This window comes from Sarcophilus harrisii, chromosome 1 (assembly GCF_902635505.1).
Source record: "Sarcophilus harrisii chromosome 1, mSarHar1.11, whole genome shotgun sequence".
NCBI lineage: Eukaryota > Metazoa > Chordata > Mammalia > Dasyuromorphia > Dasyuridae > Sarcophilus > Sarcophilus harrisii.
The window spans coordinates 712,159,949-712,183,740 of NC_045426.1; the positions used below are offsets into that span (position 1 = coordinate 712,159,949).

A 23,792-nucleotide genomic window follows, 5' to 3' on the forward strand; every position below is an offset into this window, starting at 1 on the left:
GCTCTCAATCAGGCATTAAAAGAATTGGGTGAAAGGAGGGGGACTATCTACACTGACTCCAAGTATGCATTTTTGGAAAGATCTGGGAAGAACGAGGCACGGTCAACAGCAAAGGTAAGGGACTGACACATGAAGCCTTGCTGACTGAGACTGACTAATCCGATGGCACCTAAATTTTTAGCTATTGTTCATGTAAAAGGACACCAAACAGGAAATTCCTTCCAGGCCAAGGGAAACCCTTTGGCTGACAAAGAAGCAGTTAGCAGGGGAGGGAGATTCTGTTAATCCTGAGGAAACGATGCTGTTAATACCTGCTCTGGTCAGCATTTACCTCTACTATCTATACCCTGGAGGAGAAACAGAGGCTCCAGGCATTAGGGGCCCAGGGGATGCAAAGGGACGTTGGTTTCTCCCCGATGGCAGAACTGTAATCAACGTTCTAATAGTAGTGAGGGGTGTGTGAGGAAAATGCCACCTGCCTGTTTAATCTCTGATCCAGAGGGACCCCAGATATGGACATGTATAACCTTGAATAGCACAGTACCCGGTCCAACTTACACTTCGATGGAATGGAAGTGGGAGAATAGAGAAGGCCCTGTTAGGGAAATGTTTAATAATTTCTGGAGCCGTCAGGATCTAACTGGGAAAATGGTTGCACCTGCCAATGGGTAGTTGAAAGTCATCTTTGGAGATGTAATTCTAATACAGGAGGAGGGCCCTTAGGTCCCTGGGATGTCAGGTGTTTTCCACCTTCAAGTGGATCCTTTATATTCTGGTATGAAGACCTGCCCTGAAGGGGTGTTATTGGATCTGTGGTCAGGCGGCTTATACCCATTTACCCAAAAATTGGACTGGGGTTTGTTATATAGGTATAATTAGACCTAAATTTTTCTTTCTCTCATCAAGCGTTGGCGGCAATTGGAGATACGGTTATACGAAGATTTAGAAAGGGAAACACGAAGTGCCGACCGCTCCCTAACCCCCATTGATACTTCCTTAACCCAGACAAATGCTGCCAATGGGTGGGGAGATGCCCGGCCTCTGGGGAGAATTATAAGAGTACAGACCGGCAACAGGGGCCCAGGACGGTAGCTGGGGTTACTGAAGGTCGATATATGTGTTAAATCGGCTGATTAGGCTGCAGGCAGTCCTTGAGGTAACAACCAACCAAACCACTCAAGCCTTAGACTTAGTGCTGATCAGGCAACTCAGACAAGGAAGGGAAGCAGTGTGACAACATCGGCTAGTCCTAGACTATTTGCTAGCAGAGGAAGGAGGGGTCTGTGGGAAACTGAATTTGTCCACCTGCTGTAAGCAGATTGATGATAATGGGCAAATTGTTAAGGAAATCACGAAGAACATCCATAAGATTGCACATGTACCCGTGCAGTTTGGAAATCTTCCTTTAGTACTGGCTGGTGGTCATGGTTCGGTGGAAGCTGGTGCAAACAACTATTGGGATATGGGTTAGTAGCTATAAGTGGAATCATCCTGTTGCCACTATGTTTACTTGTATGATTACATTGGGAACAAGAATAGTTCGGAAGTCACCGTCAAGAATCTGACAGATAGAGGATGGCATTAAAATGATGATTTTACAAAAGGAGGGATGGGAGGCAGTAGCAGGGGATGATCCTGATGAGATTAGCAAGCAATGTGTAGGGATGTTCATTGAATTTGGCCCCGATGTAAGTTCTTCATGAGGAAATATATATACATATATATTTATGAATAACAGGGGGGATTGTGTGGAAAGGTGAAGAACTTACAGATTAAGCACATATTGATCAGAGACTGTTAACTAAAGTAGATCAGGCCTATAGGCCCCAGTCACGTGATTTTTGATGAGACCTGGACTGCATCCCATTGTCCAAAGAAGGAATTAAGTGGCCGAAGCTGTATATCACCTTTTCCCCTGCATTCCACTGACCAAGTAGGGGGATAAAGGTTTATGTGACCAATCACAACCTATAGAGGGGGGGATTTGGGGGGCTCTTGTCTGAAATGTATAAAAGTTGTAAGCATCTTCAAGTGAATGACTCTCCTCCTGTGGGTCCTTTGCTGTCCATTCGGGCCCACAGGCCAGGTCCGCTTCTAGAGATTCTAATAAATTCTTCCTGTGAATCATTTGGAGCGACTCCTGAGTAGTCACTTTGGGTAGGTGCAATTGCCCCAAACACAGTTCTAATCATTGGGCTTCTGAGAGGTCAGAGAAAAGTAGCACGGGGAGCCTCTCGTTTGCCAGGTGCTTCTGAACTAAACCAGGTTTTTCCTAACTGCCCCTCCCCCCACCCCCAATCTTACCAGTTGTAGATTTTGCCTATAGTTGCACTACTGGAACTTCTGACAAAGAGTTTCTCATCTGTTTCTCATCTTTGTGTGTCTCTTTCTCTGTATCTTTTTATATTTCTCTGTCTCTGTCTCTGTCTCTCTTTCTCTCTCTCTACCTCCCTCCTTCTTCCCCTCCTCCCTCCCCTCTTTCTTATCCCCTACACTCTCCCTCTCGTTCCCAGAAGCAAGATGCGACATTTCTCCAGCCGCGAAGCATCCCCTGACCTGATGTTTCCAGCCAGCGGCAAAACCCTCTGCCTGGATCCCACAGGCTGGCCTGAGGCAGGGGGTGCTTCTTTAGGAAGAAAGCCTGCACGGCCTTGGAGGAGGTCAATGGTACGGCCCATTCACGAGGGCCCGGCTGCAGCAGGAAGCTGAAGTTTTTTATCCCTGCAACCTGACCTATGACTCCTGAATTCTCTGAGCTTCCCCTCTTGCTCCTTAAAGACACCGGCGGACTCTCAGCCTCTCACATGTGGCAGTATCTGGGCCTTCTCTGAAGCTTCCCCGCCATCACAGCCTTTCTGCTGCAAAGATTGGCTGTTACCCAAGCCCGGCTTCCCGGCCCTTTGGATGGTATCCAAGCCCTGGCTTCCTGGTCCTTCTCTCCATACTGATAAACCCTACTTCTCTAGCATTTGAGCAAAGAAACCAGCAATTCCAATAGTCAGAGGTAAGGAGGAAGCGTGTTCCGAGCCTGAGATAAGGAATGGAGCATCATGGGTGAAAGCTATCTGGCTGGATTGTGGAGCCCATCATCTGGGGGATGAAATGTGGGAAGCCTAGAAAGGATTTGAAATGGGGCTCCACAGGCGGACTTTCAGCTTCCAAACCCAATAACATCGTCCCCCCACACCTGGTCACCCCCCTGCCCTGCTCCATCATCTCAGCCACTGGAGCTGAAGAGCCATCTGTGACTCACACATTGGAAAAGCAAGGCCACAGAAAGCAGGGGATGGAGGGTCTGTTTTGCTGCTCCCTCAGGCAAGGACATCCCTTCGCCCCCACCCACCAGACCTTGGTTTCCTCCTCTGTAAAATGAGCAGGCAAGGGTACTTAGACTAGACAATCCCTGAGCTTCCTTTAAATCTGAATGGCGAATTCTAGGAGTCTATCCTTCCCCTACAAGTCCTTCCCTATGGGAAGGGGGGGGGGGGGGTCGTCTCAGGCCGGTGCCACGGGTTCCTCTAAAGAATCTGAAGGTTTAGACCTTCTCCAAGTCAAGGGGGAAAGATTTGATTATTCTGCCAAGAGTCAGCTAAATACATATGGGCCTTTTAGCAAAGAAAAGGGGTTTTAGCCATTAATAAGGGGAATGACAAATTTCCTAATTGAGGGAATTAACCATCAGGGAGACACCATTAAGGCAAAGCTAATTCCTAGAGAACCCAAAATGTTTTAAGGCCAGATTAACCTTAAAAGGGGGTTGGAGAAATTTGAACTCAAGTTCTCTGATTACCACATTACTTGCTCTGTGTATATTTTATCTAATTAACTATATTACTAAGGGTTTTTTAATTGATTTATTGAATTGAATTAAAAGGCCTGAGTCAAAAAACGGGGGAGGGGGGCGGGAGGACGGGAAAGAGGTTGGGTCCTAGTAGGAATTAAGGAGGTGAGGGACACTGCAGTAGAAGAGGTCTTTTATAGGGGAAATATCAGCTCTGGGAGTGACATCCTCACTTGGCTTTCTGACTGGATACAGTATGTAATGTTTGGATTAGCTTTCTGGAGGTCCGCGGGACCAGCCTTGATCTGAGAGCAGGGGGCAGGAGAGCCACCAGGAGGGGGTCAAAGTGTTGTGCCCCAGCTCCCTTTTGATGTCTTGACCTAGTTTCTCTAATTGTCCTATTTAGTTAGTCTGCCTCAAGTTATAACCTTTCCCTCTTAAGGTTTGATGAGATAAAGATCTACCTCAGTTGCTCTGCCCCCAAACCCCCAGGCTATAATCATTTCCTCTTAAATGGTTGAATGAGATAAAGGTTTTATATCTTTAGGCTATAATCATTCCTTCTTAATGTTTGACAGAATCAAGGTCTACCTATTTTAGACTATTAGAATATCAGTAACCTCTCCAGTACCTCCCTCCATTGTGTCATCCTAGGGGCCTCCCCCTATTAGGTTAGGTACCTCCCCCATTGTCACTGTTCTTGTTACCCTATAAATAGTCTTGCTGCCTAATACTCAGGGCTGGATTCTTTGAAATGATACTCTTGTCCAGCCCTGGGACCACATCCATTCGGTCCCAATATATCTCTCCATTTAATAAATTATTAAATTGTTCTCTAATCTCTGTCTTGCTCAGTTTCTCCGGCATTACAAGAGATAGAGTGTCTCTCTTCCAGGCCTTCTTAGCCCTTATATACCTTATTGTGATTAAATCATTACAGCTACTGAATATGTGGGAACTAGAGAACCATGACATCACCAGGCTAAGCACTAAGTAGATATGGGAACTAGAGAACTGTTACATCACCAAGCTGAGTACTAAGTACATATGAGAGCTAGAGAACCATCATCTCATCAATCCCACTGAGTTAACACCTTGTTGTATCTTTGCTTCAAGCAGACTTGAAGTTCCTGCCTTCTGCAACAATAAATTAGGGGGTCTGGGTGATTTTGTCAAAGCTAGGAACAAAAGGCCCAGTTCGGGCAGATGATCCCGAGTGCTCCTCCCTGCTTGCCTCTGAGAATAGCCAGGCTTCCAGATTGTGTTCAGTAATTCAGGCTCTCCCTGGCAATGCCCACCTAGCTACCCAGGACCTCATCAAGTCCATTCCCCCCAGTAGTTCTCCCATCAGCCCCTGTGATCCTCTCATCCAAGTCCAGCCCTGTGGTTCCTCCCAAATCTGCACGAGAGCTGGTGTGGATGCCAATTGTAGACAGCTGGCTATGTGACTTCTGGCAAGTCTGTTTTTCTGAGCATCAAATGAGCTAACACTGGCAAGGAAGGGGCTTTAACTATTGTTCTTGTTGCAGACATTCCCCCCCACCAAGAGCCTTGTTACAAGCAGCACCAGGTCAGCTCCTTTTGCAGAGGTGGGGGGCTATGGATACAAAACACTGCATATAACAGATAAGGCCAGACTTTTTCCTGAACTGTTCTGCCCCTCTCTTTTCTGCTTTGCTATAAAGCCGGGCTCTCCGGGAGGGATACATTGGGAGATAGAGATTATATCAAAACAAAGGATATTGATAAAATTTTGTGTGTGTGTGTTTTTAAGTACTCCCAGTCAACATTTTTCTGTCCTTCTCTTGACTTCCCTTGTGTTCTCAGTTTCGGCTCCATGTGCGGTTGCCCAGCACCAGGCCTTAAAGACTGCCCCAGGAAGCCCGGCTAAGAATAATAACTCAATCAACGCCATGGAAAATCTCGGAACAGATGGCTGAGTCATGCAGGTTTGTTTGCGGAAACTAATGGGTTTGTGACAGCAAATACAAGACCAGGTCACTGCGGCCGGAAATTACAGCAGTGCTCCAGAAGCCTGGACTTGGTGCTCAATGCCAGCTTTGCAAGGCTAGCACAGCACAACAGGGTGCAACAATTTACCGCCTACTGAAAACGAGACACAATAGAACAGCCCAAACCAGAAGCTTGCCATCCTTCGTGTGACAAATTTAACGGATGACAAATCCCTGTATTCCCTGCACAGCCTCCCAAATCGCCTCAGTCATTCAGCCATCATGGAGCATCACCACAGAAGAAATGATTGCCCGCCATTGCCCTGATATACAATCCTGACCCTAACCATTTCGGGACGACAAAGGTCTCGGCGTTAACTCCTCCTACATCGCCTATAACATGAATGGAAAGCTCCCAGAACACGGGAAGAGGCAGAGGTTCAAGCTGCCCCTACCATCCTGTTTGGCCCTGGAGATGCTGTAGGGGAACCCCCCTTTCCAGCAAAGCTCACGTCCCAATCCCTTCCTCCAATTACGAAGGACTGTCATTGGCTCCTCAGTGAAACAGTCCCCATTAGATTAAAAATAAACAGCCCAGAGTAGGAGAAAGACCTGTCTTCTGGCTGTTTCTGAATTCCATGAATACAAGATGAGAAGAGTAAGAATAACAATGATGGCAATAACACTTTTTCTCCTCCTGTTCCTCTCGTGCTTTTTGCATTTAGACAGCGGCCCCTGGAGAGAGGCAGGGCCAGGAGATGAGAGCTGACATTTATGGGATATTTTCTAACCGTTATCTCATTGGATCCCCCATAACAGCCATGGGAGGGAGAGACCACTCAAAATAATCATTGTTTAACATTTAGAGGGCACCTGAAGGTTTGCACAACACAACCACCCTAAAGGAAAGGACCGTGAGTATCCTCACTTTACAGTTGAGCAAGTTAAGTCTGAATTGCCCAGGCGCACTGGGCTAGTTAACACCAGAGTGGGGATTTGAGGCCATTCTCTCCTACTCTGGGGTGGCTGGGTGGTGCAGTGGATAAAGCACCAAGGCTGGAATCAGTTTAAATCCCTGCTCAGACACTTCCTTGTTCTGAGATACTGGGCAAGTCATTTAATGCTCTTTACCTCGGTTTCCTCATCTGTCAAATGAGCTGGAGAAGGAAACAGCAAACGGCCAAGAGAACCCCAAATGGACTCACCAAGAGTCGAACGCGCCCAAACAATTCCTTGCCTCTGAGCCCCCATCAGATCAACAACAGTATGCAATCCCCTCTTCCTTAGACAGGAATTGAGCACTTGTGCTGGCTCCCCACTAGCCCACATTCTCAAAGCACGGTTTATCATTTTTGCTGCTTTATGTATTTTTGATGCTGTCTTTATATGTCATCGCTGAAGGAAAAATATTCATACTAATACTGTATTCAGTGATTTAGGTTCAGGACTTCCAGAAACAACTTAATTTATCTTTAATCTATATCTAAGCTATTTCTAGCTTTCAGGAGGGGAGGAGAAGAGAGAAATCAGAGGAAAAGAGCAGAGGAAAGGAGAGGAGAAGAGCACAGCTATGACTCTCAAATAGGCAAGTGATGACGTAGTGTGTTAAATGTGGTCATCACCCTTAATACATTTCCCAACTGAAGAATTTAATCTGCCTGATCTTAATTACCATCAACCAAAAAAGGACTTTTCCCACGAGGTGAAATGGCTTTAGAGGAAACATGTTTCATGATATTTTCAGTTTTCCTACAACCGGGTTTTGCTGACCCCAGGGGCAACGGAGCCCACAGCTCCACCAGGGCAGGGACTATCCGTTTCATCTTCGTTTTCCGAGGGCAGCTCTGTGCCTGGCGCAAGTTCTGGGGTCGATAAACGCTGGCTGCCTGATGGACGACCCCTTTCACAGAAAAGGAAACTGGGGCCCAGACTGAGGAGTGGCCAGCTCGCCTCTGAACACTGCGGCAGGGAGTGCAGTCCGCTTCTCCTCGGTGTAACGGAGCCAGCAGTGACTGCTTTCAGAGAAGCCGGGGGAGTCTCCAAAGGCTCCTGAGAACTGGGAAGAGGCCTCGGATCCAGACGTGGGAAGGCATTCGGGTGCTTACGAGAGGCGTTCCGGGGGGGAACGAGGCGAAGCCAGACCCCCGGCGCGGGGAAGGGAGGGGAAGTGACGGAGGACAGGGCGAGGGCAGGCGGCCGCAGGTGGCAAGAACGGAGGAGGGGCGGAGGAAGTGAGTCTGCGGAGTTCCCGAGGCGCGGGCAGGAGACACTGGAGGGGAGAAAGGGAGAGGAGGCTCCCAGAGGGGAAGCTGGGAGAGCTCTTTCTTCATCAGGGACAGGACAAAGGAGGAGGGGCGGTGCGGGGGGGCCACGGCCAGGAGGAAACCCGGGCCGGGGGGCTCAGCTGGGGGCCGGAGTGACCCCCCCGCACGCACTGAGAGGGGACCCGAGCAAGGCGCGCTTGCGTGTCTGCATGAACCCTGACCCTGAGGACGCCCTGCCAAGAAGTGTCCGGGAGGCCAGAGGGAGGCATGAAAAGGAGGTCTTAAGCCCAAGATTCCTTCCCTCCCCCCAGCGCAGGCTCCGGCCAGGATAAACAGCCGCACGTGGCCGCTCGCCCCGCCCCCGGCAGGGGGCGTGGCCCGCAGAAAAGGCTTTCCCCTTCTCCCACGGGAGGCCCTGGAGCAGGGGGGCGGGGCGGGGGCTGGGGTCCACGACTGCTGCCCGGAGCCCAAGGCCTGAGGGGAGGGCTAAGAAGCCGGGGCAGTGGCGCGGGGGACAGGGGCGCGGAATGGCCAAACGGCTTAGGAGGACTAGAGCCGAGCCTCTCCCTCGGAGGCGGAGCTTCCGCCTCCCCACGCGGCTCATAGGCTGATCCCGAGCGGAGGCTGGGGCCTCGCTCTGGGAAAAGGCGGGGTTTCTCCTCCCCCAGCACAGCTCACAGGCTCATCTCATCCAGGGGCGGAGCCTCACTGCGAAGCTGGGCGGGGCTCCCCCTCCAACACACCCCCAGCGTAGCTCATTGGCTGATCTCCTCCGGGGGTGGGGCCTCGTGCCCGGGGGTGGGGCCTCGTGCCCGGGGGTGGGGCCTGCGGCTACTTAAAGGCCGGGCGGCCCGGCCGGCTCCCCAGCTACGCCTTGCGCCATGGCTTTGAGGTCTCTCCTACCCGCGCTTCTACGCAAGGCCGCCCCTCGGCGCGCTCCGGCCTCGGTCTCCTCGGTGGCGGCCGCGGCTCGGTGCGAGCCGCCCGCCGAGCCCCGCGAGGGCCCCGGCTCCCAGCCCAGCTCCGGGACACCCCGGCGCGCACCTGTGCCCCCCGTGGACTTCGGCAACACGGAGGCGGCGTACCGCAGCCGCACCAACGGGGAGCTGCTCCGCAGCTGGCTCGTGCTGCGAATGTGCGCCGTGGACCAGCTGGTGGAGAAACACGAAGAGGTGCGTCCGCGTCGTCCGCCGAGGACAACGCGCATGCGCACAGGGGGGCCGCCTTCCGCGTGACGTCAGAGGGCGGGGCGGAGCGGGGCTGGCCCAAGAGAGACCGCGTGGGGCGGGGCGGTTAGCAAGTGCCCACTGGGTGCCAGGCTCTGCGCTGAATCCTCAGGAGAGAAGCTCTTCTTCGCCCCCCCTCCCCCGTGTGCGCCTGCGCGTGCGGATGGGAGGGGGTCAGGATGGAGGGGGGGAGGGGGGAGAGGAGGGACGGGGAGGACGAGAGCTTCAGCCTCGGCCACGGAGAGTGTGACGTGGGGGCAGGAGGTGTCGCTGGGGCCGACAGCTCCGAAGCGAGTGGGGGCAGGGACGTCCAGGTTGTGGAAGGTGGGGGCCCCGCTGCTCAGCCAGATGGAAGGGTGAACGTAGTAGGTGCTTTATGCGTTGTGACATCATAGTAGGCACATCGTAGGGGCTTTATGCGCAGTATGACACAATAGTCACGCTTGTGGGCGGAAATCAACAAAGCTTCCCCCCTCCCAGCGCCCCCCCCAGGAGGCCGATGGCTCCGTGTCAGGCAGGGGAAGGAGGCGGATCTTGAGCCAGGGGGGCGGCAGCAGACCCGGAGAAGGGCTTCAGCTACCCTGGCTCCCAGGCTGGAGATGTTGCCTCCGTTTCTTCCCTCCTCTGGCGCCCTGGGAGGGGCTTTGCTACAGCGCGCGAGGGCTGGGTCCGAGCCCGGATCGGCCACTTTTTCTGTGCCAGATGCTCGATCCCTCTGTGCCTCAGTTTCCCCCTCTGTAAAATGGGGATTGGGACAGGCGACCTTTAGTTTCTTCCCTCGTTGGTACGTGGTTGTCCTGGTCCTATGACCTCCTGGTACCCACCGAGGCCAGAGAAAAGCCTTCTCCCCCATCTCCTCCCTGGCTCGGAGGCTCTGTGCGCAGCAGGGCCTGGCTCCTCATCCAACGTTAACAGAAAACAGCTGCTCCCTGAGCGCGGGGAGGGGGCTCCGGAGGCCCCATTGCCCCCTTCCCAGCGTCGTCCTCCCTCCCCCTTCACTTCCTCCGGGCCGGATCCCCCCCGGGAGACGGGAGAGCAGCCTGAGAGTAAATGGGCCATGCGTGTTCTCCCTGAAAGTCCCCAGGGGCAGCTGTGAGAAGGGAGGCCGTCTCCCCTCCCCAAAGGCAGCGGGGCTCCGATCGAATCCGGCCTCAGCCTTCCTGCCTCCTCTGCTTGCCTCAGTCTTGTCATCCGGGAAAGGGGGAGAAAACGGGCGCCTGGGCTTAAATGAGATCATATTTGTAAGGAGCTCGGCCCGGTGCCCTGGGACACAGAAGGTGCTTAATAAGCGCCCAGTCCTCCTCTTGGCTCGGGGTGTCACAGAACACCGGAGGAGGCTGCAGTCGGCCCCCTCAGCTCCGGCTCCGGGGCTCTTAGTGCTTACTCGGACCACTCGCTCTTCTATCTGGGAAGGCGGAGAAGGGGAGACGGGCCAGTCCGTGGCCTTGGGCCCTGAGGGCAGGGGCTCCCTGTGTACCCCCGAACCCCAGCTTCCTCCGTACGGGGGACCCCGGCTCTCTGCTGCCCCATGGCAAGGAGGGAAGGAAGGACGGGGCTCTTCAGACTGAGCCCCCAGGAGGCTTTCTTTGAGGGGAAAGTGGGTCACTTGGGAGTTTGCAAAACGGCGGCAGCATGAGCTCCGCGTCAGGAGACATCTGGGGGCCCCTTTAAATGCAGACCAGACGGCCTCCTTGGGCCCCCGGCCAGAGAAGCGATCCTTGGTCCCCGGGCTCCAGGGCAGAGTCCGCGCCCCCGGCGGAGGGACGGAGCCCCGCTCCCCGGGCCGTGGGCAGCCCGCGTCCGCGCCCACGGTCCTCCCGTCAGAGCGCTTCCCCTCCGCGAGCCCTCTCCTGGGCGGGGGGTTTGATCGCAGACGACCTTTTCTCCCCCGGGCAGGTCGCCGCGCCCCCACCCGCCCTTTCCCGAGATGAGCTCCCCCTCCCTCCCGCCATGATCCGGGCCCCGCGGGGCCCCGGCCTGGCCACGTGCCTCTGAAAACGAGCCCGGTTCTCGGTGTCTCCCCCAGGCCGAGGCCGAAGCAGACCCGGAGCCCGCCGGCCCTTCCCCAGGCCTTGCTTTGGGGCCCTCCTCCCTGCAGGACTGGGGGCAGAGCGGCCCCCCCCCCCCCCGGGCAGGAAGCTCCGAGGTCCCTTCCTCGGCCCCAGAGGGTGATTCAGGGCAGAATTTGTCCCTGCAAAGCCTGGCTCCCGCCCACGTGATGAGCACAAGCAAAGAAGGCTCCGAACGGACCTTGCGCTCCTCTGCCAAGGTGGAGCGCGGCCTCCCAGAGACCCCCCCCGGGGGGCAGCTGCTCCCTCCGCGCCGGCGGCCGAGCAGGCTTGGGAGCCCCGCCTAAAGCCGGGGGTTCTCGGGCCAGGTCGGGCCCCGTGGTGACCAAGGTCCCCTCCGGCCGGTTGGAGCCTGCCCGCCCAGGGCGTCGGCTCCGTGGTGGGACCTCGGCGAGCCCAGCGTGGACGCCTGGAGGGAGGGGCGGCCGGGGCCGGGAGGCCGGGAGGCCGGGAGGCCGGAGCTCATGGTCAGCTCTGCTCTCCCCCCGCCCCGCTGTGTAACTGCAGCCCGCGCTAACCGCTTTCAGAGAGGGAGGGGAGCCTCCCCATTGGGTCTGAGAGGGAGGGGAGCTTCCCCGCGCCCGTCTGAGAGGGAGGGGAGCTTCCCCGCACCCGTCTGAGAGGGAGGGGAGCTTCCCCGCGCCCGTCTGAGAGGGAGGGGAGCTTCCCCGCGCCCGTCTGAGAGGGAGGGGAGCTTCCCCGCACCTCAGCGAGGGGAAGGGGAGCTTCCCGCGCCTTTTAGCCTCCCAGAACACTGGGCTCCACTTTGAGAGGAACACGCGCCGAACCCCTTCCCTGCGCGGTGGGAGAGGGGGACATGGCAGTTTGCCAGAGGAGCTTCGGGCCGGCAGGACAAGCTCCTGAGCATGGGAAACTGGGCTCTCGGCGCCGCCATTGCTAGGAATGATCCGGCAATGAGCAGAGTAACAAACTCCATCCACCCGGGGAAACCGAGGCCCGGGAGCCGGTGAGGCCCAAGGGCAGTGTAGGCGTCCGGCCGGATGGAGCCGGGGTAAAGCGTGGCCAACGGGGGCCGACCTATCCGGGACAGCCGGCAAACCCAAGGCCCAGTGGGAGTGAAAAGGAAGCCAGCGGGTGAAGGTGGGGGAGGGGGGAGCCAGAGTCCCTGCCCCCCAGAGGCCTGGGGTTTCTTCCCAGGAAAAGTGGGGGAAGGGCTGGCCTAGGTCAGTGTCCTGCTCAAGGTGGGAATGTTCGAGCAGATGCTCCCATAAAGCAGCTAGTGTTAGATGGGTCTGCGGGCCACACCTTCGCGCCTCTCTGCGCGCCCTGGGGGCAGCAAAGGAGCCGGCACTCTGGCCGCAGGCCTTTCTCCCTCTCAGGTTCATGGGTAAGAGGGCGACTGCTGGATCCCGGGTCATCTCGGCCTTCTCAGTGACTCGGGCTTTTGGTGAGGAGGCGGCAGGGCTCGTTTTAGCCCCTGTCGGGCCACCTGGGCCTGCCCAGCAGGTCACACTGACTAGCCACTGGCCCAGGGCTGGAGAGAGAGACCTCCGAAGACCTTGGCCCTGCTCACCCAGTAAATGCTGTGGCTCCCTGTTGCCTCAGGAGCAAACGCCCATTGTCCACCGGGCCTTCAAAGCGGACCCGCCCCCATTCTCTGGGGGCCCGCGGTCCTTGGGGGTGAGGGAAGGTCACACTGGCTCGCCGGCCTTGGCGCACCTCGCTCCAGCTGTAGGAGGGGAAAGGCTTTGAAAGCCAAACGGGGCCAGATAACCGAAAGCCCCTGGAGCTTGTGACAGGGTCAGGCCTCCGAGATAAAAGTGCCGTCTGATTGACTGCTGACTATTCTATGGCAGGCATAGGCAGGCTGGGGGGGGGGAGGGTCTGCAGGGATGGGGGGGTCAGAAGGGCAGGGTTGGGGTGTCCCAGAGACACTGAGGAAACAGAACAACAACCCCCTTTGCTGTCAGCAGGGAAGAGGGAGGGAGGGAGGGTCAGGAATCCAGGGTGGCATCAGGAAGGAAGGTGGGAGTTTGGGGGAGAAGCATTGCCGAAGGGGGAGGAGCCGGTCCTTTCCGTTTACAGATCAGGAAACTGAGGCAGGCAGGGGGAAGCGGCTTGCCCAGGGTCACCCAGCTGGTTGCCCCCTGAGGCCAGGTTTTGCCCCCAGGCCTGGCTCTGGCCCTGCTTGACCTTCCTTCTGGAAAGGGGCCACCATGATACACAGGCGAGGTCCCCGGCCTCCGTTCCCCCCAGATGCAGGGCCACACATGGGCCCCTTCAAGCTCTGCTTCCAAGGCAACAGCCATTCAGTGACCCCCCCCCAAGGTGTCTGGGGGGCCGGGGCCAGCAGCATGGGGGGGGGGAATGGAGGCCCACAGAAAGCTCCCTGGGCTGAACGGCCCCCGAGCCTCGGGCCCTGGGAGTCTTGGAGCCCGGGTGCCCGCTGAACCTTTGGGTGTGGCTTCTCCCAAACCTTCCTGGGGATTTTCCTGCAGAACTTGCTGGCTTGGAATCTGGGTGGAGGAGCCAGGGGCCTTGGGTGGGGCTGGGGCCCCCATATGGGGGGATCCTGAGTGGGGGGGGTTCCAGGCCCCTCCAGTGGGAGGGGACGGGAGACTGCGGGCACATGCTGGGCAGTGGCGCTCACCGGCTGCCAGCCACACGGTGCTCTGTGCACACGAGAACAGGCCACACAGAGGGTGCCTTGGAGGGGGGGGAGACCCCCCCCTCCCTCTGCCCTCCCTGCCCCTGGGGCCGCCCCAGCTTCAGTGACTCGGGAGTCTGCTCCTTGGCGCAATCCTGCCAGCCTGAATGAGCCTTCCAAGCCACGGCCGGCTCCGGGCAGCCCCTGCTATGCCCTCCAAACGTGGCTGAGCGGGCTCGGTCTCTGACCTAGCGCAGAGTGGGCTCCTGCCTCGGCAGGGTGACTCAACCAGCCCAGGGACAGTGGCCAGGGATGGGGGAGGGGAGGCCAGGGCTCGAGGCTGCTTCTGGGCTGCTCTGTTGGCTCCATCACAGCCTCTGAGGGCAGGCCCAGCGCAGCCTGGGCTAGCTTGGGGAGGGGTCTGGCACAGCCCGGGTTAGCCCGGGGACGGGCCCAGATGGGGGCCCTCACCTCGGCTCGGGGGGGGGCCTGGGTTTGACAGGGCTGGTTTCAGTGACCTCGGGCCTTGCCAGCTCTTCTCTGGGCCGCCAGGAGCTGCCATCGTGCCCCCTTCCCAGAGGAAACCCCTGTGGGGTCCTGGGGCTCCAAGACACCCCTGAGAAGCTCAGGGAGGTGGGAGGAGCCAGGCAGGGTCCCCTCTTCCATGCCCACCCCCTGTGGAGCCTCCAGAGGGAGAGAGGGAGGGGTACCCTGCCCCCCAGCAGGAGGTGGAAGAGACTGGAGGCCCCAGCAGGTGGGGGGAACCCCTTTCCAGCATGGGGAGCCCCTTTCCGGCGGAACCACGACCTGAAGGCCTTTGTGTCCCACAGCTGCTCGGGCTCTCCCAGAAGCTCCTGGGCCAGCGGCTGTTCAACCGGCTGATGAAGATGACCTTCTACGGGCAGTTTGTGGGCGGCGAGGACCAGGAGGCCATCAAGCCTCTGATCAAGCACAACCAGGCCTTTGGGGTGGGCTCCATCCTGGACTACAGCGTGGAGGAGGATCTCAGCCAAGAGGAGGCCGAGAAGAAGGAGATGGAGTAAGACCCGGGCCTGGCCCCCCACCCCTCCTTAGCCCCCAACCTCGGGCTGACCGGGCCAGCTCCATTTTGCAGAATGGGAAACTGAGGCCCCACAGGGCAGGGGCTTGTGCCTGCCCTCCATCTCCAGGGCCAGGACATGGGGTGTGGGGGCCGGGGGGCGGATGTTCCCAGGGAGTGGGCCCTGGGGGAGGTAGCGAGGATGTCCAAGAAGCCCCCACACCTGGCTCCCCACTGCCCCTTCTCCCCATTAGGCCTCAGGGTCCCCATTTGTAAAGGTGGGGATTACCACCATCGCCCTGACTCGGAGCCGGGCCTGGGGTGAGGGTGCCCCCCTCCCTGGGCCCCGGGACAGTGCGGCTGCCCTGCTCCTGCCCACACTGGGCCTGCCCCCCATCACATGGGAGAACCCCCAGGGCTCTGAGGAAAAGCCTGGCCCTGCTCCCCAACTGGCCTGGGTGGCCTTGGGCTCCCTCCCCCTCCTTCCCCCCCTTTCTCCCTCCCCCTTTTCCTGCCCCTCCTCCCCTCCTCCCTCTCCCCTCATGATGCTTTTCACTTCCCCTTCCAGGGAGCAGCCTTTGATCACTCTATCCCTTCCCTCCCTTGACCCCTGACGGTTGTAAAGAAGGCAACCACCAGTGACGTCATAGGGTTTGGCCCCTGCCCGGGGGCATGTGGAGGGCAGGGGGCAGTGCCAGGCTCTGTGCCACCCAGGGCCCGGTGCCAGCTGCGGCTCCACTTCTAGAAATGGGCGGCAGTTTCTCGGAGGCTTGGGAAGTGATCCTGGCCTCAGAGGCTTCAGAGAGAAAGAAATGAGCGTTTATTAAGCGCCCACTGTGTGCCAGGCTTTGGGACAAGAGCTTGTTCTTCCCTGGGGGGGGGGGACTGGGCCCCCAACAGGGAGGACTTCCGAGGGGGGAGGGGCTGTCACCAGATGCACACACTCAGCCTGGCTTCAGACTCCTTCGGGAGACTCCGGGAGGGCTTGGAGGCAGAGGGGCCAAAGGGGACCGGCTAGGGGACCCCGAGGTGGCCATGCGGGGGAGGGGGCCAGGAGCCTGGGCACGGGGGGCAGAGCCTGGGCACCGGGGGAGGGGGGCAGAGCCTGGGCACGGGGGGCAGAGCCTGGGCACCGGGGGAGGGGGGCAGAGCCTGGGCACGGGGGGCAGAGCCTGGGCACGGGGGGCAGAGCCTGGGCACGGGGGGCAGAGCCTGGGCACCGGGGGAGGGGGGCAGAGCCTGGGCACGGGGGGCAGAGCCTGGGCACGGGGGGCAGAGCCTGGGCACCGGGGGAGGGGGGGGCAGAGCCTGGGCACGGAGGGGGCAGAGTAGAGCCTGGGCACCGGGGGGGCCGGGGTCACGCGGTTCGCTGGGTGAGCTCGTTGAACGAATGTGCCCGTGGTGATCAGAGGAGCCAGGAGGTGGGGGCAGCGCCCCCGGGCAGGCTCCGGCCTTTGGCCCGGGCACAGCCCGTGACCCCTGGGGCTTTGTGCCCCCGCGCGGGCCGGAGTTCTTAGCAGAGGGGGCGGGTTCCAGGGGGCACCGGGTTCCCCGCCGCGGGCCCCTCGGCTCTAGGCGGGAATTTCGGGAGGAGCCGCGGCCGGGCATCGGCAGGCAGCCCCGGAGGCGGGGGCGGGGTCCGGGCAGCGGGCGCTGCCAGGGCCGGGCCTGCGGGGGGGCTGCGCGTTGTGGGGGGGGGGCCGCTGGTCACGAGCTGCCCCGCCCCCCTTGCCCCCCGCGCGGGGGGCGGCTCCTCGGGACGGCCTGACTCGGGCTTCTGCGGGGCACCGGGATCCGGGCCATTGGCTGGCGGGGCCCGGCCTCCCTCTCGCGATTGGCCAGGCCGGAGGCGGGGCTCTGCCCCCTCCCCTCTCCCCCCGCCCCCCCCGCGGGCCCGAACTCGAAAGCAGCTGCCGACATTGCCCAAGGCCGGCACCTGGGGGGGGGGGGCGCGGGCCCCGGGGGGGGGGCCGGCCGGAGCTCCGGCCCGCACTCAGCGCCCCAGGGCCAAGGCCCGGGCTGCCCCTGCTTGGTTACAGGCTCCCCACCCCCAGCCCAGCCCGCCCTTTTCACGGGTGGGCTGTTTAACCCCGTTCTGCAGAAGGGGAAACTGAGGCCCGGCCCCGCGTCCTTCCCTGACTGCTCACGAGGCCCTCCCCGCGGGGCCCCGCCCGCGCTCCCTGACGGGGAAGCGCCCCCTCCCCCAGGGCTGGGAGTGAGACTCGCGGGGGAAGTGCCGAGAGCCGCATTAAGCGCCTGCTGTGTGATACTAGGACTGAAACCCCCGGGAGGGGCCGCCCCATCGGCGGGGGGAGGGGGGGGCGGGCCGGGCGAGGTCTGGGCGCGCCTGGGGTGAGTCAGCAGGTGCGGAGAGAGGGGAGGAGGGGGAGGGGCGGCTGCTGGGGGCGGGGAGCCCCTTGGGGCCCTGAGCAGGCCTGTGCAAGTGGGGGGGGAGGGGCCGGGACGTGGTCCTGGAGAAGGGCGGGCTCCACAGGATGTGGGTTGGGCTTGGAGAGAGAGTGGGGGCTGGGGCAGGAGGGTCCCCGGGGGGCAGGAGGGGATCTCCAGGGGCCCGGGGGGCAGGAGAGGGGCCCCAGGCTGAAACCTGCTCTGGGGGAGGGACCCCTCCGCGAGGGAGAGCCGGTGCGGGGACCAGGACTGGTTCAGTGCCAGGCGCTGCTCGGGCTTCGCTTCTGCAAACAGTTGCGCCTACTGTGTGCAAAGGGTTCAGAGGCAAGGCTCCCGGGAAGCCCCTGAGCACGTTTGGGGGAGAGAAAGTTGGCCTGCAGGGGAGAGGAAGAATCCCACAGAAGGCCGGGTGTCACTGCCAGGAGGCAGGGGCCTCTCACCACGCTGACCTGGGAGCTCCCTCCCTGCCTGGGGGCCGCCGGCCTGTGTGGGCCCCTGGGCCGTGGGAGGCTCGGCCTTGCTGGCGGGCTCGGGCCTGCCCAGCCCCGAAGGACCCAGGATCCTGACCCGGGGGACTTGCTTACCCGAGCCCTGCCCCCCCGTGGGGGGCTCCCAGAGCCGGCTGGGTGGGTTTCAAGGGCCCACAGAGGCTGTGCCCCCCCCGCAGGCCCCAGGCCTCCCAGTTGGCGCCGGTGCCAGGCCCTGGCAGGGGATCCGGCGGCCCCTGAGAGCCCGGAAGAGTGGCTGCCAGGAAGGGGCCCCTGAGACCTGCTGGGGGGAGAAGGGGGAGGGGGAGAAAGAGGCCTGCCCCCTTCTGCCGCAGCCCTGCAGGATGATGTTGGGGCCCTGAGGGCTCCTTCTGCTCTCTAGGGCCCCGTCCTCCAGCCCCGGGGCTCTTCCCAGACCTCCCCCTGTTGCCCCCCCTCCCCTACCCCCCCCCCCGGCCTGGGAAAGGGGCTGCTCAGCTCCAGCTGAACAGAACTTCCACAGAGACTTGTTTTCTGAAGGGCCTCCCGGGGAGCGGGCCGGGGGCCAAGGACGGATCACAAGGGGGGGGGGGGCATCCCTGCCTCCCAAGGAGCTTCTGTTCTAGGGGCCAGGGCAGTCACGCGGAGCTCAGTCAAGGCCCAATGGGGGGGGGGGAGAAGGCCTGACGCCCCCTCCCAGCAAGTTAGCCATGGGCTGGGCAACCTGGCGGCCGAGCTGGTGCCCGGGGCTGGGCAGAGGGAGCTGGGCAGCCTGGCAGCCGAGCCGGCACACGTGGGGCAGCCGAGCTGGCGCCCTGGCTGCTCTTGGAGGGGTCCTGACCCGGCCCCTGATGGGCATCAGTCTGGGCCGGTGCTCAGATCGGAGGGGCTCCGTCGGCGGGACGTCCCCCTCCCAGATCGCCGTGGGGTCCCGAGATAGGGGGCGGGCCCAGTGAGCCCCAGTCAGGCCTAATCGGGACTCCCTGCTCAGCCTGGACAAAGGCTTGGGGGGGTGGAGGGGGAAGGGGGGTGCAGGGAGCTCGGGCTCAGGGCAGGGGATGCTCAGGTGGCCGAGCCTCTTCCCCCTGGGGGTCTCTCCGCCGGTGATAGCGGGCTCAGGGGTCCCTAAAGCGTAACCCGAGGTTCTCCCCCTGCCCCCAGCCAGAGAACCGCTCTGGCAAAAGCAGAAGTTCCGAGATTCTCCCTCCTGGGGCCTCCCCCTGCACCCCATCTTTCTCTGACACCCCCTGGAGATGGCCGCTGTCCCCCGGCTCAAACAGGCCGTGCAATGGAAACCACTCCTGGCCCTCTGACCACGTGTGGCCATGGATCAGTCCGAGCCGAGCCTCAGTGTCCCCATCTGTAAAATGGGAGGGCTGGACTGGCCCGGTAGCCTCCCGGGGCTCTGCTTTGATGGACCGAGGACATGAGTCTGTCCCCTGTGGGGGAGGAGGGGGGAGGGGGGGGTCTCCTGGGCAGAGCCCTCCCCCCACGGCCGGCCCTTCTGTAGAAGAGAGAAGGGCAGGGGGGAGCCGGGGAGTCACCTTCTCTGTCTCTTGCAGCTCCTGCACGGCCGACGCCGAGAAAAATGGCAGAGGTCAGTGGGAAGCGGGGCCCCGAGGGAGAGACCCGGGTCTGAGCCGGGATGGGATGAGACCCTGGGGTAGAACGGAGCGGTGCCGGGACGCCCAGGACAGAGCCCGGCGGGGGAGGATGGGGAGAGAAGAGACAGGGTCAGAGAGAAACAGGAGGAGGGAGAGACAAAGGGAGGGAGGGAGAGACAAATAGAAGAGAAAGAGAAAAAGAGAAAAGAGAGAGGCGGAGGGAGGGACAGAGAAGAGAGAAAGGGAGACAAAACCAGAAAAAGAGGACAGAGAGCGAGGGGCCCCCGAGGGGCGGAGGCAGAGGCCGCGCCCCCATTCCCTCCAGGGCTCGGTCTTGGGGGCTCTGGCCCCTTCTGGAGCCAAGGAGGCCCCGCCCCCCAGCGCGGAGTTCCCCCTGGGGCCCGTCTCTGGCACCTTCCTGACCCGTGTAGGACTGGCGGGAGCCAGGCCTTGGCCCCTGGGTGGGAAGGTGGCCCTCGATGGCTCCGTCTGAGACCCGGCTGAGGGGAAGGGAGAGTGGTCCTCTCCCGGCGCCCTCATCTCAGAGGGGAGGGGTCCCGAGGCCTGCCCCGCCGCCCCCAGCCAGGCCGGGGCTCTGGGAGCCCCAGGGGCCCCCGGCCGTCCCCCCCACCCCCCGGGCCTCGAAGCCCCCGCCGACGAGCCGCTCCCGGTGCAGGCGCCTGCAGGCGGGAGAAGCAGTTCCAGGCCCACCGGGCCTTCGGGGACCGCCGCGACGGCGTCATCAGCGCCCGGACCTACTTCTACGCCAACGAGGCCAAGTGTGACCAACACATGGAGACCTTCCTCCGCTGCATCGACGCTTCTGGTGAGGGGCCGGGCGGGGACGGGGCGGGGAGGCAAAGGCCGGGGCTGGCGTGGAACGGGCTGCCACCGGGCCGGGTCCGAGGGGGCCGGGCGGCCGGGGTGCGGACCTTGGGCGGGCCTTGGCTGGTCCCGGGGGCCCCGGGAGCGTCGTGAGGGGCACGGGGCCCGGCCCAACGGGGAGCAGCCGTGTTCCGGGCGGGCCGGGCTGCCTGGCGGCCGATTTTCCCGGGTGAGGGGAGGGGGGCGGGCGGGCCCAGGGACAAAGGGGGACTTGGCTGAGTGACCCGGCCCAAGGGGCCAGTTTGGGAGAACCCCGGCCAGGGGGGGAGAGGCCCCGGGGCCAGGGGGGGAGAGGGCCCCTCCGGGGGGAGAGGCCCCGGGAGGGGGGGAGAGGGCCGGCCGGGAACCTTTGGAGGGGAAGGCCGGGCCTGGGGAAGGCGACCTTTTGGGTCCCTGGGCTGGGAACCCAAGGGGGGGTTGGTGCGACCAGGGGTGGTTGGGGGGAGGCCTTTGGAGGGTTTTTAGGTAGGGCGGGCCCTGGGCCCAATGTCCCCGCCGGGCCCAACCCTGGCACCAATTGGGGGCCCTTTGGCAGGGCCTGGAGGGACAGGGCTGGCCAAGAAACCGGGCCAAGGCCCTGAAAATCCAACTTGGTTCCCCAAAAGGGGGGAGGGGTTTTCCTTCCCTTTGTGGTTTGGGTTAGGGGAAAAGGTTTTTTACTGTTCAAGGCATGGTGGGCTGGCGGGGGCGCCTCTGTTGGGGAGGGGTTAAATCCTGGGGGTTTGGGGCCGGCCCAATTCCTCCTCTTCCTCATTTGGGGGGGAGGGGTTTTCCAGCGAGGGTTCCAGGGGTTTCTGGCTGGGAGGAGGGGGGATTCCCCCCCAGTCCAGGCATTTTTCCCTCGGGGGAGACAACTTGGAGGATGGTTGAGGATGGGGGGAGGAGGGTTGGGAGAGAAGCCAATCAAGACCGGAGGGGTTGGATGGGGAAGTTAGACCCCCAGGTTTGCTAAGCCCCCTTTCTCTTTCTTGTTCTAGGGTTTCCCAGGAGTTCCTGGCTGCCAGCCCCTTACGGTTGGGTGGGGCCCTGCCCCTTTTCCTCCCAAAATGTCCCAGAAAAGACCCGGAGCCGGGGTTGGGGCCCCCCGACCAGGGTTGGGCGGTAAGGGGGGGGTCCCCTGGTTTCCATGAGGTGGGAGTTTCCAAAGGAAACGGGGAGGACCCTTTGGTTAGAGAGGGGGGGCAGAGAACCCATGATGTTTGTGTGTTGGAGAAGAGTTTGAGAATTTGGGTATTGCCACCAAGGGAGAGATAAGGGGATTGTTTAGGGGGAGATGTTGGGGTTTGGGTGAGGGGTTTGGGCTTTTCCCTTCCCTTTTTTCCAACCTTGGGGAGAGCGGGGAAGTGGGATATTTGGGAGGGGTTTATTTTTAGTAAGGGGTTTGGCCTGGAGAACCTTGGTCCGGGGGGAAGGAGGGCCAAACCCCTTTCCCTTTGGGGATTGTGGGACCTTGTTGGATTGAAAGTTTATTGGGAAGAGGGATTAAGTTTTAAGTGTTTAGTGCCCAAATAGAAGTGAGGGAGACCCGGTTTCCTCCCTTTCCCTTTCCCTTTCCTTTTCCCTACCTTCCCATCATTTATGGTGTTTCCCCAAAGAGCCTCCTTGTTGGGTTTTGGGTTAGAGGGATTTCCCAGGTTTTCCCTCGGGTGACCAGTGGTTTCCCTTGCTCCAAGGTTTTGGCCAAGCCAGGGTCAGCAAGGTTGGGACCCAGAGAGGGAGTGTCCTGGGAGGTTGCCCAGCCTTTCCCCACCCCACCCCACCTTGAGACTAGTTCCTTGATTTACCCCTGAGAGATCCCTTGGGGGTTGGGCCCTCCTTGGGGGGCTGGGTTTCTAGGTTTCCTCCATCACCAGTGTAGAGGGAGGGTTTTTAATGTTTGGGTGAGGTTGGGGTTTATTAAACCATTCCCTTGCCCTACGGGCCCCGGGGATGGCAGGTGGGGGACAAACCGGTTGTTCCACCGAGGTTTGTGGTTTGACAAACCCCATTGGGAAATTGATGTTTAAAAGAGGTGGGGGGTGGGGGGGATTATTTAGTGACCGAAGGAGGTTTGGATTTTTTAAGATGGGCCCTTGGTTTTCTGGAGGGGCTCTTTGGTGGGCCCACCGGGGGAATTTGTTGAAAGGGGTCGGAGGGGAGTTTGGAATGGGGAGTTTTGTTTTTGGGAGTTTTTTCCTTGTAGGGGTTTGGGGTAAAGTTTTGTTTTGCCTTTTGTTTTTAGAGGTTAAGTTGGAGTTTTTCTTGTTTTTACAGAGGAGGAAGATTTTGATGAAGAGGGATGTTTGGGGAGGGAGGGGAATTTTGCCGGGGGGGGGAGGGGGTTTAGAGCAAGAGAGGGGGGTTAGATTCTGTTTGCGTTTTGGGGTTTGCGGTTTTTTCCCTTTCAAGTTTTTAAGTTTTCGTTAAGGGGTTGGAAGTTCCCACTGGGAGGGGGGGAGGGGAGGGTGGGAACCCTTTAGTTGGTTCTTTTCTGAGGGAAACTTGGGAGGATAAGGGGGGTGGGAATGGTGGCCAGGTTTGGGAGAGGTTTAAGGAAAGGTGTAAACAGGAGCGCTGCTGGGAGATGGGGAGAAATAAGCCTCATGTGCCCCCTGCAGGCCCCCGGGGGGGGGGAGGGGCGGGCAGGACCCGCCTGGACGGGAGGCGGGAGCCGGGGGTGGGGGGCGGGGCCGGTGCGCCGGAAGGGACCCCAGCCCCGCTGCCCCCTCCCCCCGCAGAGGGCCACGAAGGTGGGCGTGCGCCTGATGGTGGACGCCGAGCGAGTACTCCAGGCCGGGGCCATCAGCCGCCTCACCCTGGAGATGCAGCGCAAGTTCAACACGCGCGAGCCCGTGATCTTCAACACGTACCAGTGCTACCTGAAGGTGGGGGGGGGCGGGGCACGGGGGGGCCGGAAAGGGGGGCACGGGCGGGGCCGCCGAGCTCGCCCCAACCCTCCCCTGCTGCCTGGGGGTCCTGGAGGGTCTGCGCTCCTTCACGGGTCGCCGGGCCCTCGGTCCTGTTTTGTCCGTCCCGCGCCCTCCTCCCCTCCTCCCCTCCTTTGTCCGTCCCCCTCTCCGCCCCGCCCCGCCCCCCGTGTCCCCGGCCTCCCTCAGCGGCGCCCCTCCCCCAGGACGCCTACGACAACGTGTCCCTGGACGTGGAGCTGGCCCGCCGCGAAGGCTGGTGCTTCGGCGCCAAGCTGGTGCGCGGGGCGTACATGGCGCAGGAGCGCGAGCGCGCCGCCGAAGTGGGCTACGAGGGACCCTTTGGGTCAACCCCGAGAGGACCAACGCCAAATTAACAGGTTTGGGGCGGGGCCGGGGAGGGGGCCGGGGGTCCTTCCCGGGGGCGGGGCCCAGGCCCCTCCCCCTCATCCCCATCCCCCGCCCCCCAGGTGCCTCAACTACATCTTGGAGGAGATTAAGCACCAGGGCCGGGCCAGCCTGATGGTTGCCTCCCACAACGAGGACACGGTCAGGTTCACCATTCAAAAGTGAGCGCTCCGG

At 60.8% G+C, this 23,792-nt stretch overlaps 1 protein-coding gene across 1 annotated transcript; it reads left to right on the top strand.

The window, feature by feature from the left end:
* Positions 1-8,773: 8,773 nt before the first annotated feature.
* On the top strand, positions 8,774-23,783 carry LOC105749676 (proline dehydrogenase 1, mitochondrial). The gene is made up of 8 exons (XM_031949043.1): positions 8,774-9,169; positions 14,731-14,939; positions 19,378-19,412; positions 20,096-20,393; positions 21,282-21,405; positions 22,902-23,168; positions 23,417-23,586; positions 23,675-23,783. The coding sequence occupies exons 1-8, from the start codon at positions 8,879-8,881 to the stop codon at positions 23,781-23,783; spliced, it is 1,503 nt and encodes a 500-aa protein (XP_031804903.1). The 5' UTR covers positions 8,774-8,878.
* Positions 23,784-23,792: the final 9 nt, after the last annotated feature.